Source organism: Acipenser ruthenus, chromosome 7, assembly GCF_902713425.1.
Source record: "Acipenser ruthenus chromosome 7, fAciRut3.2 maternal haplotype, whole genome shotgun sequence".
NCBI lineage: Eukaryota > Metazoa > Chordata > Actinopteri > Acipenseriformes > Acipenseridae > Acipenser > Acipenser ruthenus.
In genome coordinates, this window is record NC_081195.1 from 50,917,774 (window position 1) to 50,934,662 (window position 16,889).

Sequence of the window (16,889 nt, forward strand, 5' to 3'; positions counted from 1 at the left end):
GTTTTTGAAAATTATACAACAAATAAAAAGATATATACAGCTATGGCCAAAAGTTTGCACACACATTATATATTAACATCATGTAATCAAAGAAACTACAAAATTAGATCAAAATAGTCTACCGGTCTAGTATTTCGCTATAGATTTTGAAATGTGACATTTTTCTATTTTCTTTTCCATTTTTGTCAGTATGTACAAAACCTAAAAGCGGTATGTAATTCAATGTTCAGCATTATTTGACTTTATTAACTTAAAACTAGTTAATTCTATAGGGTGATGCAAAACTTTTGGCCATCGCTGTAGTTGTACCTTTAATACCCCAGACTTCACTTTATACCTCTGTTTGCATCATTTGTGTCAGTAATGTATTTATTGATCCCCTACATCTTAAAAGTACCAAAATATTCCTTACGTTCATGTTGCATAAGTTGCAACCTGAAAAACAGTGTTTGTTAAAATGCGTAATTCAAGCCGTGATAATAATAATAATAATAATAATAATAATAATAATAATAATAATAATAATAATAATAATAATGTAAACAGCTTATTCAACACCTTAAATGTTTTTTTATTTATCAATAGAAATATTACAACAAAAAAATCACATTTACATATTTTAATGTTTTGTCCATAGACATATACTTATTTATTTTGTTCAACTGTTCAAACTGAATAAATCAGGAAATGTTCTTCCTATGAAATACGAAACACAGGAAAGACATGCAGCTGTTCCAGAACCTCAGCTCTGGCTCCATGCTCAGGAGTGCTCCAGCATCCCCAGATCCAGCTCCAGTTCCAGAGCACAGCTCAGAAACCTGGCAAGCTCCACTGTAGGCACAAGGCCCCAGAGCTGGCTCATGGGCTTCATAGCCAGAGCATGGCCAGCCCTATTCTGTCCAAAGCCAGTATGGAGTTAGCTGTGTGCGTGGAGATTGAGCAGATCTTTATATTAGGTATCTCAAACTGGGAGAAAAAATTAGGTATAATAATTGGGCACAATAAAATGAATAAAAAAAGAAAGAAAGAAAGAAAGAAATAATGCAACATTCATTTATTTTTAAGTGCTAGATGTCATAATGTGAAATATTTAGGCTTTTACATGACTTAATATAACATTCTAAAACAATTTTTACCTTTATTCACTGCAAAACCATCAAACTAGATACGGAAGGAAGATAAGGAAGGGGAAGAAACTGAAGAAACATCTCTCATGTGTCAGCTGAGTGGTTCTGTTATTGACATGTGTCATCTATTATGACCAAAGCCTCAATCCTACACCTTTTATTTAAAACTCAAGACATGCTTCCTTTTTTTTTTTTTTAACAAATTGTAGATTCTGTTAAAATTACATTCTTTAATAAAAGCATTGTGTATTCCTGCCTAAAAATGTTGGTTGATTATTTAGAATGAAGAATTCATTCAATAAATGTAGTATTGTTGATGGTTGAACTTTTTTTTTTTAATGACAAAGAATTAAGTAAACTTCATATTCAGTTATTCAGTTTTTCAGGTATTCAGTTTACCATTGAAAATACCATTTACAATCACTATTCAGTTTACCATTTAAATTACCATTTAAAATCCAATGGTATACAATGGTATACAAATGGTAATATTTAACAGTAAACTCATATGGTAATGAATGGTAAATTTCTGTAAGGGTGTCTGCAGCTGCATTTCACTGAACTTGGTTCCGAGGGTGCTGTCTGATGAAATGTCAATGAGCTCTTCTAACAGCTTTGATGGGACAAAATTACCGCTGTGTTCAGAACACTGTGAAGACCTGGTTCAATATCTTTTGCAGCAAGCGCCTGTCGGTGTAAAAGGCCATGTGTCCAAATAGCGGGAGGTGCAATGGCTTTTATTTTTTACACGACACCAGAATGCTTTCCAGTCATTGCTGCGGCTCCATCAGTGCAGACCCCAATGCAATTAGTCCAGCTGATTTCTGCAGAAGTCATAAAATCATCTAACAGTTTGAAAATATCATCTGACTTTGTTGTTGTCTCAAGCTCCTTGCAAAACAAAGTCTTCCTTTATTCCCTTATTTCACACATACCGAACATAGGCGAGTAAATGGGACATTTTAGAAATGTCTGGATTCATCGAATTGTACAGCAAAATAATTTTCACGCAGCCGATCAATTCACTGTGAAACTATGTTTTCTGACATAAAAGCGATCCGTCGTTTGAGTGTCATTTGACATTGGTATTTTTGCCAGTTCCTTGGCCTTCTGCTCTCCAAGCATTTCCTTTACAATTTCAATGGCACACGGCATTATCAACTCCTCAGCAATCGTATGCGATTTTTTTGATTCATTGGACAGTACTCGTGCACAAATTACACACTGCGGTTGAGGTATAGCTCCACATCCAGTACAAATAAAACCGAAATTCAACTAGCTGTCTTCGTATTTCCTTAATTTTGTAGGGTTAGCAACGGCTTTATGTTTTTTACTCACAACACCACCTCCTCGCTGCTCTTCAGCCCTTACGGTTGAACTTGTTGAAGGAAGTTCTGTATCATCATTCTGTGGGGTTTGTTGTTTTGATGCTGATGGTCGAATAAAAAATGTATCCATATCTGGTATTTATTGTGTGTGTTTCCAACGATTTTTCCTCTGCTTTGTAATCTGTTGTGCTCCCGCTGAAATAGCTCTATTACACCATATGTAACCCGAGAACGTGTTATGTAACCTGAGAATGCATCTGTGCATGCTTATGACATGCTGAAGCCAATAGGTTTCTAGTTTATTTTTGGAGGACCCCTTGAAACCTCCTCATGGCCCCCTAGGGGGCCGCGGACCCCCGGTTGAGAACCCCTGATATAAAACAATATGTTTTATAGATGATAGATATTTAATGGAATAGAGAACTAGGCAATGTGTTATTTTTAGGTCAGACAATACAAGAGATTAGGAGGTGCCTGCCAACTTTAAATATAGAGCCAATGGACCACATATTCAAAAGTTTTGAAAATATGTGCAACTTTTATGCAACTCTACTTGCACTGTGAATATCTTCCATATATTTGGCAAGTCTGTGAAATTCAAAAGACTTGCAGGGAAATTGCTAATATCGCAAGGCTGAGGAAATGAATACATTTGAATGTATCTAAACAGGAAATTAAATTGCAACTCGGACTACATGCAGACGAGACAGTGGCTCAAAATGTTACAAAGCATAGAAAGGGCATCATTACCGAAGAGCAGATAATAATAATAGCTGACAAAAGGGGAAGAAACCAATAAAACTTATTAAAAACTACCACGTGATTAATCCATCACAATAGACTACTAAAATAATTATATATTTTTAATACATTAAAATGCTGCCAGACCAAGACAAATCTGTCTGGACAGGGCACTAAATCAATGAGAAGCGTCTAATTATGCTATACAATTAAAAAAAAGTATAAACTAATATAATGATTATATACAGGCTGAGTAATGATGTGGTATAGTTTTCAAGATGTTTCACACTGTTTAGAGCCCTGTCTGGGCAGTTTTGTCTTCACCCTGCTTTCACCCACTCCCCAGATAACATAAATGCTGTTTCAGCTGTTCCACGGGCTATAGGATATTGTATTTTATATCTATATCCATATATATATATATATATATATATATATATATATATATATATATATATATTAGCTCAAAGAGCCAGCTGCCCAATGTTTCGATATGTTGTATATATATCTATATTAAAGAAAAACTTCTCAGATTATAAAATCTTCCAAATTCCCTGGTGGAGGACCTGTCCCAAAGCCGATCACTTTAACAGAGAAAGGGTGTTCCAAACAATTCCCATAGATGTTGGAAGCGCTCCATGCACAGATAAGCCATCAGTGCTACCAGCATCTGTTTTTATACCAGTATCTAAACTGAGATGCGTTACACTTACCTGGGACATCAGCATCCTCTGTTGGCCCTGTTGAAGCTGCTGGCATCTTAGATGGAATGTGTTGAGACATAGGTATTTCTTTTTTGAAACTTATTTAATCATGAAAATGAAAATTACAAAAATATATATTTAGCGACAGTATCTATTTGTTTTCTTTGTTTTTTTCATTTCTCGCACCGCTCTGAACAACTAGAACTAAAGTTAATTTAAACAAAGCTCTAAGCTCCCCCTTAATAGGAGTAAATAGTATGTAAATAGTAGTTTTGCTTGTTTGCTAATTAGTTAAGTGAAGTCAAACACATTTTTCCCCAACATTGTGATTAGCGGAAAACATTTTTGGAATTTTGCATATCTTGGTGGACTTGCATAATTATTCACAACTCCTCCTTCAATGTTGAGGAAAAAACACTTAACGATAAAAAGAAATGAGCAAGGGTTGATTTTACTCCCGCAACAACTGTTTTAAATTTCACTGTCAGGCACAACTTTTTTTTTTTTTCAAGGCAGAATTCAGGAAGAAAAATCCCAGCAACTGCCCTTGCGAAACTTGAATCTCTTTTGTATATTTGGCCTAATCATTTTCTTGTATTCTGCTCCTGACATCATATTAGCCTGATACGACACCACTGTGCTGATATATATATATATACAAATCCATCACACCAGGGTAGCAGCCTGCCCTTTTTAGAAATATCAATGGGATCACATATTTTTAAGATTACCTGTAAACATTTGATTTACAGAACCATATTCACTACAATTTTGTTTTAAGAATACAGTCAAAACATCCTTGATTATTTTTTGTTTTGGAAATCATTCTACATTTCTCTGTAGTAGCAGTGGAATGTTAAGTGTCAGCCACAAATAAATTAGACTGTCAGCCATTGTATTTTAAGAACAATAGATCTATGCAGCATTGTTTATGTGAAAAATTAATTTATGTCACAGAGTTATTATCCTGTCACATTTGATGACAGCTGGGCACTTGAATACAGCTGGAAGAAGTGCAACCCCCCTTCAAAATACATTTAAAATTAATCCAAGGTTATAGCCCTGGGGTAAACATTATTTGTTTTGTGCCTATTACTTCTTACTGATACAGTAATGAAGATAATACAGAAAATAAAAATAAAAACTTGACTACATGGCTGTGCCACGCCAAACTAAGCAGACAAATCATAATCTACAACACAGTGTTTATGTGTGCCCTGCTGTGGTTAATAGTGTAATTATTATATATTTTTTTAATTCTCCGTGTAAAATCAAGTTACATTATCATACGCTTGAAGCAACAATGTGTAGAGTTGATGCAGTGCTTAATAACAACAGTCCAACAACTAATAAGACTGACTATACACAACGATGTGTACAGCCAGTCAAAACCACAGGGTTCAGTCCCGAAACAGTAATAACAAAAACACACTTTAAACACCTACAAGGTCACCAGTTCAATAGTGAGTGCTCCGGGTGCAAGTGGTGTTGTGAATACACGTTAATAGTGATTACAGTGGTGCAATGCAGTGTATGATGCTGGCTTAACCGTGACAGCTCTCGGATATTTAGCCGTCTACAATGACAAATAACAACAGTTAGTGAGACAGACAATACAACACTAAACACTCACGGTTTCTTTTACTCCTCTCGGTCAGTCCATAACCATAACAGAGGAATAGATCGGTCGGCCACATCCCCTGATATACCTTTAGTCACGCCCCATTTGGTAGCGAGTGCAATCACGTCTCCTCCAGTCCATGACTGACACATCGCCTACCGCAGTAAGGCGCTGACTTCTAGTATAGTGGCTTCACCCCCTTTTTGGATAGCCGACTTCTGACTGACCCTGGAATGAACTGTCAAACCATTCAGTCCGAGGCACACTGTTCCTGTTATACCTTGCCCTCACAGGTCAGGAGGGAAATTGTTGACTAGGATTCATTCGCTCTCTGTCACAGAGAGCAACTGAGGTTGTTTCTGTCTGAAAGGTGTAAATTAAACAGATAATTAACCCTTTGAGTTCCATTTATTCAGCGCCTGTCAGGCGCATCAGGCCTAATTTATTTTCACACAAACTGTTTATTTTACACACGCTGTTTAAAAATTATTTTATTTACAGTAAAACAGGTTTAAAAGGCACTGCATACCAACATGACACTCAGTTCTGCATCCCCAGCCCTGCCTCACTCCTTGTTCACTGTATTTATCACATATTTCCAGAGAAAAAACAACTAGGGACCTGTGATTAACGCCTTTTTGATGATGTCGGACAGGGTCCGACATCGGACCGGAAAGGAAAAATTTGAATGTCGGACCTGGTTCGACATAGGACCGCAAAGGGTGAATAGGGTATTTTTAGTGGTCCCTAATATTACCATTCAACTAGGAAATGTATTAACTGGATTCTGCTATATTTAAGAAAGTGTAGTTTTTTTTTTTACTACTATCATATTGGACTAGATGTAGTTCAAAGGAAGAGTTTTTCACAAGCTCTCCATTTTAAAAGTGCAGTAAGTGACAGTGAGGAGAAATTGACTGAAAATAAGCTCACCATATGTAGACAATTTACTTTCCCCTGATCTCAGATATGTATGTCATTCAGTTTTAAGCTTTAGATTTTTCATTGTATCACAGAGAATGAAATAGCAAGAAATAGTCAGTTGCACTTCAATGGGTAATGAAATGGAGAGACACACCTGTCATTTTATTCAGTTTTTGTAATGATATTTAGGGCTCATGAAAACTGCTGAAAGGCACAATAAGTGTCTATGTGAACTTCCAGATATAGCCCTACCAGAACGTCTCAAGTCTGCCCTAGAGGGTGTGACAGTGTAGCAGGGTGAAAGCCCATACCAGTGCACTGGTGTGAGGAATATTGAGTGGCAGGGAGTGGGTTAAATTCCTGCCTGCAAAAACATGTGGGAATGTGGCTGGAGCCAGAAATTACATACATGTGTATAAAAAGGGTGATTAGGGGTTTGTTAGTTTGGAATTAGTGGAGAATCGATGTCGGTATTAGTTGGTGAAGGTATGAGTGCTGTGCTGTTTAGATACATGTAAATAATTATCGTTGGTATGTAGGGGAGTTTCTGTAGCCATGTTTATATTGTGAAAGTGGCGGCTCGGTTTACAACCGCAGTCTTTATATATATATATATAAATATATGTTTTTCTGAAACTGTTTGTTTTGGCCCTTGTGCCTATTTGTTTTGTGTTTTGTTTATTGTTTTATTATTAAAAGTGCGCAACAGTGCGTTTAAACTTTGCAATAGCATCTTGGGCCGTGACACTACCCTGTCACAAGGGGCTAACCTCCTTAGGGGATGAGGGATCATTTCATTCTCTGCTGAATTGTTGACCTCTCTAATTTTTAAATGGCGGGAAGAATAACAGAAAACATTTGTTTGACAAATTGGAGTAAAAAGTTTTAATACAATCAAGCCAAGTGTCTCAAAGCCTAAAACAGTGAATTAATCTGTTCTTGCTAGAAACCAACAGACTATTCGTTGCACAAAAAAGTTCAGCAAGCCTTCCTTTTAATACTAGAGACAATCAATCAGCTGTCTTCGAGAAACTATGGAAAATGTTCCACAAACATGGCGATACTTTCCTTGACAGACCTTCCTACTAAGTAAAATCTGCCTGGTTTAATTGCTATTGTACAAATAAACAGAACTTCTGGATGGTCTAAACTAGTGGTCTCCAACTGTTTAATATGGCCATTTGTTCCAATCAAATTTGAGTTGCTTATTGAAACTCTATGCAATACCACAAGAAACTATGATAGCTGCCAATGTGTAATATTTCGCAGTCATGTTAAATTCATACTAATGTCAAGGGAGATTTTTGTGAGCACATTTCTTTCTGTATTGTTAAGTGACAGTTTAATATTCAGAAAGCAAAATTTGTCTTGTCATCGTACCTAGCAGTAATGCTTTTTAAAATTAAACATGCTGTTTTACTTCAGATCATTTTTAAAAAACTTGTCAGCAGCTAAAAAAAGGTTGCTGTTCTCTTACACAACAACTTTGTTCTCAGCTTCTCTGTGTATTAAACCATCGCACCTCCATTTTTCCTCCAGTCTTTTTTCAACCAATAAATTCTTTGTAAATATCCATGTCAAGCACAGCCAATGTAACACAACCATTGCTCTGACACAACACTGGCAAAACCTCCAATGGATTACTTTTATTTAAAGAATCAACTAGATAATCAATGATCAGGATCATGTGTTGACCATCTTCAATAGATACATTATTTTGACCTAATTATTTCATGTGAATGCATTCGAATCCCCATTGTGCATCCATGTAATGAACATAGGTGCAATTTTTTAATCTGTCATTGACAGTGTTTCCTCACCATGTTTTGGCCGTACTTCTCAGGAATTGCGTTTCCATGTAGTTATGATTTAGGATGACAAATCTGGCCGTGACAATGTAAATTACTGCAGTCATAGTGATTTAGGGAGAGGATATTTAAATGTCCCTGTCTGCATATAAAAGAACAACTTTTAATATCATGAGGAGAGCTTGCATGCATTGCTTTGAAGAAAAAAACAAGATAAATATGTGATAAGTTAGAAAATAAACCTTTTTATGTTTAATTGTTCATTTAAATGTGTTTGTTACAACATATGTTCTCATTTACCTATTCTACTAACTTTTTTTTTTCTACAAACCAAATAATCGGGCTGTGCGTTTAACCTCGGTTTTAAATCAATGTTGTACTTCTTTGTAAAGATTAAAGGAAAAACCATCATAATTAGCTGCTAAAAATAAGCTGCTTCATTGCATTAAAAGTATTCCTGATGGACACATAAATACATAAGTACTACAGGGGTTTGTTTGTGTGCATTAGGATCAGCTATCCTCGTTTCTGCCTCAGACATCTCTAGCTGGGGGGCCCTTCAGTTTGTTTTGGTTCAGACTGTGGCCATCTTCAACAGCACAGCCTGAACTTGACATCCCCCCTATTGCAGGGCCAGTGTCAGTTACCTCTTGATTGAAAAAAAAATTGCTCAGTTTAGGCATTTTGAGTAGCTCTTTGTCCTACCGTTCCTTTTCTTCAATTAACTTTCTTTTGGCGGAACTGCTTATCTATTTCCAACATGATATTTTAAAATAAAACCAAATCGATACATGCAACTAATGTGATTGAGCGCCTGTAAAGCTAAACCACAGCAGCCTCCGAGGGACAAATGGAGAGGTCCTTGAATGCTTTGTGACAACAATGAATTGAGCAGAATGTGGTATTGTGTTTTTAATATAAATACAAGATGATATGACGCTTATGTGTACTGTTAATTTGGGCCGGTTCTGATTGTCATATACACCTACTTCTTATCACGTTGAGGTCATTTTATAATCATACATTAAAAAAAAAAATGGTGGTTGGGGGCCCACTGAGCTGGGGCAAGTGCACATTATTATTATTATAATTATTATTATTATTATTATTATTATTATTATTATTATTATTATTATTAATTTCTTAGCAGACACGCTTATCCAGGGCGACTTACAGTTATTGCAAAATATCACAATACAAAGTATCACCTTACAAAATATCACAGTACAGAAAATCACATTACAGAATATCACATTACAGTTAAGAGCAGGCATAAAGTACAGTAAAATCAGTAGAATATAAGATCAAATTCAAATAAGAGCAAAGTAAAGAATACAGTAATAAGAGCAAGTTTGACTAAGAGCAGTTAACTTAGAGTAAAAATATTTGCTTATATGAGTAAAGTCCATTAAGAGCACATAGTAAGTATGATAAATATGTAAGAACAATTTCAAATAAGATTTCAAATGAGAACAGAAAAATCTTATAATAGTTATAATTAAGAGCAGTAGTAGAATACGACAAGGTATGGAGCAGTTCAGTGCGAGTACAAGCTCATGCAAGTACTGGTACAATAGGGTGCCATAACATATAGTTAAGGTCCTGTGTAAATCGCGATTTCACGGGCTGCGTGGAAATCGTGAAAATAGCCCAATACCGCGATTTTTACAATATTCTTAAGCAATAAAAATAAATGTCATATTTTTTTGTATTCCATACAACCCCCCCCCCCCCCCCCCCAAGATTAACGAAACTGTACAGCTCTGTGCAGTGATTATGTCATGTCACTATATGCAATCTAAGCGGGAAATTAAAATACTACACACTGAAAATGGATGTCTTTAAAAAGGCAAAAAATGTGTCTGCAGCAGATCGCGTAAAGCTGTATCCAGCAGAAGTTTTATCCAGATGGAGGTAAGCTCTTCTGTATGTCCTGCAACGTTACTGTAGATCACTACTGAAACTCGTCTGTTGACAGGCATTTAGATTCAAGTATTCACTGAAAAAGAAAGGCGGAAATCCACAGCAATACTGCGACTGCTTTACTTGCAAAGAAACAAAAAACGGTGACTTCCATATTCCAAAAGTCCACTTAAAACTGTGAAGCACAAAACACATTAAATCTTAACCTGACAGGCGTTACTTTGTGCAAATATCCCTTTTGAAAAATTGGACAACCAAAAGTTGATCCCAGAATCTCATCATGCAGCTTATTGAAGGATCCCAGGGTGTCAGCTTCAACAACATTACTGGGGAGTTGGTTCCAGACCCTCACAATTCTCTGTGTAAAAAAGTGCCTCCTATTTTCTGTTCTGAATGCCCCTTTATATAATCTCCATTTGTGAGCCCTGGTCCTTGTTTCTTTTTTCAGGTCGAAAAAGTCCCCTGGGTCAACACTGTCAATACCTTTTAGAATTTTGAATGCTTGAATCAGATCACCACGTAGTCTGAACAGATTCAATTATTTTAGCCTGTCTACATACGACATGCCTTTTAAACCCGGGATAATTCTGGTTGCTCTTCTTTGAACTGAACACAATATTCTAGATGAGGTCTTACTAATGCATTGTCAAGTTTTAACATTACTTCCCTTGATTTAAATTTAGCACTGTTCACAATCTATCTGAGCATCTTGTTGGCCTTTTTTATAGCTTCCCAACATTGTCTAGATGAAGACATTTCTCAAGTCAACATAAACCCCTAGGTCTTTTTCATAGATTCCTTCTTCAATTTCAGTATCTCCCATATGATAATTATAATGCACATATTGTCGGGAGTTGTGAGGTATACAGATGTTGTCTGAACAGGTGTATCTTGAGATGGCGCTGGAAGGTGGTCAGGGACTGAGCAGTCCTGATATCCGTGGGTAGGTCGTTCCACCACTGAGAGGCAGGGGTGGAGAAGGAACAGGCTCTAACCTGCCGGAGAGCGGAGGGGGAGAGAGGGGGGTGTAGGGAGAAATAACAGTCTGGAGATAGGAGGGAGCAGAAAGGTCAAGACAGCAATAGGCCAGGAGGGAGTTGCAGTAATTAAGGTGGGACAGTACCAGGGCCTGAACTAGGAGCTGCACGGAGTTGTCTGTGAGGAAGAGGCAAATTCTGCATATGTTGCTGAGGAAGAAGTGACAGGAGCGCGCCAGAATAGAGATGTGCTGAGAGTAGGAGAAGGAGAGGTCGAGGATGACACCGAGGTTCATGGGGAGGGAGAGAGGATGGTGGATTCAAGCAAAATAGAGATAGAGAGATCAGGGGGGGAAGAAAAAGAGATCTGATTTGGAGAGGTTGAGTTTAAGATGATGCGAGTGCACCCAGGAGGAGATGGTCACTTTATGGTTCCATCATTTTATTTTGTTCTCCTGTTACATCAGAACCATTAATTTGTATATTGCTGTGGCAGCTGGCATTGCATTTCCTTGCTAAGGGCCATCTTGCTGTGGCAGAGCCTTCAGTGCAGGCAGCTGTTATGTACTTAGGCCTGATCATTTGGTAGTACAAGCTAACTTAATTATACTTTGCTCAGAAGATAATTAATAGCATTGCCATTAAACTAACTGTGCTATATTCTGATTACAGAACAAAAAATGGTATAGCTTGGCATAAAATACATCTCACATGAGAAAAGTTAACAGCACGATTCTTGTCTTACAGACCATTACAGATCATAATGCGAGTTTCAGCCAGCTTTGGATGGTTGCTAGGCGCTGATCTTTTTTTTTTGCAATAGACGTCTGGCTACTAGTGATAACCACTATAAATCTATTCATGTTTTCATCTAAAGTGCTGCTGAAATATTTATATGTTGGTTATTTTGAGGCTTATTTCTATAGGGTGATTTTATGAAATATTGATATTTAAATAAATATGTACAGAAATAAACATTAGAGAATACCAAATATCAAATACCATTATTATATCTTCTAACTTCAATCAAACATTCATTATTCACAAAGTATTGCACTTGCTTTATTGTTCCAATAAAGTGTAATAGTATACACAGTATACAATTATAAAACTCATAATATGGTTTCTAGATGCTTGCTTTTCAAGTGCTTATTATCATTCTATTTAATAACCTGGCTAACCGCTTATCCACTTGGCATGAAACTTAGTAGAAACATAAATACCTTAAGGTGCAATACAGAGATGGGGTGTGCAATACAGGGAGAGGGGGTGCAATACAGAGAGGGGGGTACAATACAGAGAGAGGGGGTGCAATACAGAGACGAGGTGTGCAATACAGAGAGAGGGTGTGCAATACAGAGAGAGGGTAATGAATGACACCTACTGGCCGATACAGAGAGAAGGGGTGGAATACAGAGATGGGGTGTGCAATACAGAGAGAGGGTGTGCAATACAGAGAGAGGGTAATGAATGACACCAACTGGCCAAATAGGCACATTGTATGTGTGCATAAAACTACAATACAGAGAGAGGGTGTGCAAATGTGATCCCTACAAGGATGATCATGTTTGCAAAGTTTACACATCTCTGAACTATACTTGGTGTGATTAATTTAAAAACATGTTTATTTGCTAATACTTATTTTCTATGTGAATAATTAGCTAAAAAATGTTTCCTTTAATTAAACAATCATGTATTCTGATTAGTTTAACACAGTGTTTCTTGATGGATGAAAAATAAGTTTGATATTTGTCTGAATATGAAATATAACAATGATTCATGTTTGTAGAGAGTAACTTTCATTATTCTCTATTTACATGTTTGAGGTCTGATTAGCACATCTCATTAATCTATTATTAAAGAAAGCCAGATGAACAGATCTGTAAGTTATAGAATTTCATTATAAGAACTTACTTGTTATGAAGAAATATGTTTCTTCTGATTCTGAACTGCCTCTATACAAATATAGTAACATGCTATTTCTCCCAAGGGTTAGCACAGAATAGCCAACTAGAAACAATTCTGGTAGCCAACTAATCACACCCTTCAATTTCAAAGAAACAACAACAGCATTTACTACTAGCAAAACTACAAACTTAATACAAATAGTAATGTTTTTTGTGTTTTTAAAGTGTATACTTAGTAATGAACTAGCGGTGTCAATATTTTATTGTGTTCAGCTGTTTGGATTGAAACAGAAAGCAATTGTGAAGTGTGCGGTTTCAGATAGATGGAATAAACGAGCACTGTAACATAAATGGCATTTTAATTAATAGTTCTAAAAGATTTCATGCAGTTTTAAAATATAGTGTACAGCCAGCAAAGTGTTTTAAAATAGTACATTCAGAAAAAGTGCACCAGACATTATGAAATGCATGGTTTAACAATATATAACAATATATATATATATATATATATATATATATATATATATATATATATATATATATAGTTTAAAGTAGCGATTTGTCATCAGTTTTTACCTTGACTATGTGACTGTCAAATGTAGTCGTTCCACTCCTGTCCATAATGTATGAAGCTACGCTGGCTGGAGAAAAACTAGAGTACATTTAAATTCAATTATAAAAACTCCCCTTGTCTGCAGTAAATGCAAAATATTTGTGGTATTTTTGTTCGGTTCAACTATGTATATTTTGTTTTAGCACTTTTTGTACCAGTATAAAAGATTAAGATTTTCAATGGTCTAATTACCCACTCTAAATATCAGTTAGAGCAGGTTTGCTTTTTCACCCTCCTGAGATTACTTCATGATAATTTTTTTTTTTTTTTTTTTCTGGGAACACAATGTAGCGTGCACCTCAACTATATGATTAGATTAGATTGTGATGCGAGTTTGTGCTGATGTTACAGACACTGCCTGCTCTGTCTGTACATTATATTCAGGATACAATTGAATCTCAGTTTGGCCTGTGTTTGAATAGGGGAAGGGTTCCAGTAAATTAACTGCTAGAATTAAATATTAATTTGCATTAACATAGAAATACTGCTGATCAACAGAAGTACCAAATAGAAATATAAGATAGGTCAAAGTCACTCAACAAATTCCCTTTTGGTGGTTGGTATACGTTTTCAAAGTCAATACAACAAATAATCATCAATCAGATTAATCCGATTATATTTATTTTTGACTGGTCCTTTTATTGGTTATTGATTCCCTGTTCCTGTGTCTGAATCAAATCCTTATAGATCAAACTGAAGTCCTCATCCCATCTCAACTGTATTTGAATGTTTATTAGAGGCACACGTGGAACATGAATATCAATATGTGTAACTGTCAGGGAAGCATTAGATAGTGATCTATGAGAATCCTCGTGATCGTTTTGCTACTCAAGTTACATTAAGCTAATTTTCATTTGAGGTCAGATGCATGGTTTTAATTTGTTTGATGCTCGATTGTTGAAACTCACAATAAGATCCATCTTTTTGTAAATGATGCCTCTTTACCACTAATTAGATTGCATATACTGTATTAGCCCCAGTTTTTGTTGCCCTTTGCCTTTAAATATTTACAGTGTCATTTAATATCAAATAGAGACATTCTTCAACCAAACAAGTTTTCTGAAACTGACAGTATTCCTTAATAGCTAGTGTGAATATCTGAATGTGTTCATAGCATTACTACTTAATGATGAAATGTTGGGATGTGATCCTTGAAAAAGGTATAGCTGGATATAAATCGAATATCCTCTCCTTCATGAATGTGACAGACACTGTATTGCTGTCTCTTAATTAAGTCTACAAGCTTCTTTTTTAGGCATATTTTGGCCTTAAACTTAGAAGGCATTTGTAATTAACTTTACTTTTGTTTCTCCTTTCAGATGTACATCCAGACCACAACTCTTACGGTCTCCTTAAGCTTAAGTGCTTCAGTCTCTCTGGGCATGCTCTACATGCCTAAGGTTTACATTATCATCTTCCATCCAGAGCAGAATGTGCAAAAACGCAAGCGCAGCTTCAAGGCTGTTGTTACAGCAGCCACAATGTCAAGCAAGCTGACACAAAAAGGAAGTGACAGACCAAATGGAGAGGTCAAAACTGAACTCTGTGAAAGCCTTGAAACTAACAGTAAGTAGAGTGCTCGTCAAATACTGAATTACAGTGTATGAAGCCATAAAGTCAGAATAAATAACACTTCCTGAGTACCTAAAACATTTTTTACCGGTTGGGGGACAATTATAATGCTCTGGGTTAAACTTTCATTTGGGATCAAATAAATACTTACATTGAGCACTTTGCATGTAATGTTTATGATGTGACTATTGCTTTTCCAAAAAAAAAGAAAAAACAGCAATGTGGAAGACTGATATTTATGCGGTTCTACCAGCACAGCATGAATTAAATAATGATTTACTCTGATTTTATGTGAATGGTTACAATGATAACTATATAGAAATAAGGGAGAACAGAGAACACTGGGAGAAGTTACAATTAGACAAGGACATGTCTAGTGGGGAAATGCCATGTCATTATTACAGCAACCACTTCTCAGTGAGATCACATCATATGCAGTACAAGTTACCAAGCAAAGCTGTTGGTTGTGAAAGGTTACATTTATAACACATACTGTATCACAATGCATTGTTTTGCAATACTTTTCACTGATTTTCTTTGTATAGAATGTGCAGTGCAGCATTTTGGAGTTTTAGACACACTGCTGTACCCGATATTGCTAATTTGTAATGCCACAATGATAATAAAGCAACTACAAAGTAGTATAACGACTCGGTCTGAAAAATGATATTTTCAGATATCTGATGGACCCCTGGAACCAATTAAATTGGATAAGACAGGTTCTACTGTATAGATATATAGGTGCGTTGATTATAATTTAGTACTGTATTTGCATAGCTTTTAAATATATATATATACATATATATATTGAATATTGTAGGTATAAAAACACTACAATATCTGAAATGTCAAAAACTGCCTTATTCCCCCCAACAGCATCATCTACCAAGACAACATATGTCAGCTACAGCAACCATTCCGACTGAGTAGCTTTCAAAATGGATCTTCTGAAGAGCACAAGTCTAAACAAACAGTTGCTCATGTATGGCGGCTTCAAGCAGCACCAAGGCATGAGATGTTGTAAGAATGTCCACTGAAAACCAGCAAATCTGCTTGGGACCAGGGCGAAGTATGAAGTTTGTTTGCTTGTGTGCATATAGAGAAATTGACCAGCCATAAAAGAACAAAGAGATTGCAAGAAAGATTAAAAATAAATAAATAAAGAAATAAATAAATAAATAAATAAACAAACCGAACATTTAGCTTTGGGCAAAAAAAAAAAAGTCAACCATATTTGTTGTGAATATACTTGTAAGTATTTTTTGTGGTTGTGAAAATGTTCATTCTTGTCCCACTTTGTCTGACCTGCATAATGAGATGCGTTTGTCTCTTGTAACGTCTAACTGAATTGAAGCCCTGGATTGAAGCATGACAATTTTTATACAAATAATTTATTTATAATAAAGGAATGTTTTGCAAATGTTGAGCGTTGTTTGGTGCCGTTTTAACTGAAACATAAAACAGCCTTATTGTGAAAGGGAAGCGTGTGCACCGAGCTTTACCACGCCACCCCTATCATGTTAAACAGGTACTGGAGCCAAGAATGTCAAGTCAGTTGAAGTTCGAGGTACTATAGACATTTATTGCAGGTATTTAGGAACACAAAAAAAAAAAAGAGGACTGTTTTTTTTTTCAGGATCAGGT

The 16,889-nt window shown here is 36.0% G+C and overlaps 1 protein-coding gene across 2 annotated transcripts in view; it reads left to right on the forward strand.

The window, feature by feature from the left end:
- The window catches only part of LOC117416245 (metabotropic glutamate receptor 8), a 188,766-nt gene extending 172,273 nt beyond the window's left edge, over positions 1–16,493 (forward strand). For both annotated transcript variants that reach the window (XM_034027337.3, XM_059027229.1), the window contains 2 exons: positions 14,993–15,239; positions 16,122–16,493. In XM_034027337.3, the coding sequence (XP_033883228.2) occupies positions 14,993–15,239; positions 16,122–16,171 (297 nt within the window). In that variant the 3' untranslated portion in view covers positions 16,172–16,493. The remainder of the gene's footprint in view (positions 1–14,992; positions 15,240–16,121) is intronic.
- The last annotated feature ends 396 nt before the right edge of the window (positions 16,494–16,889 follow it).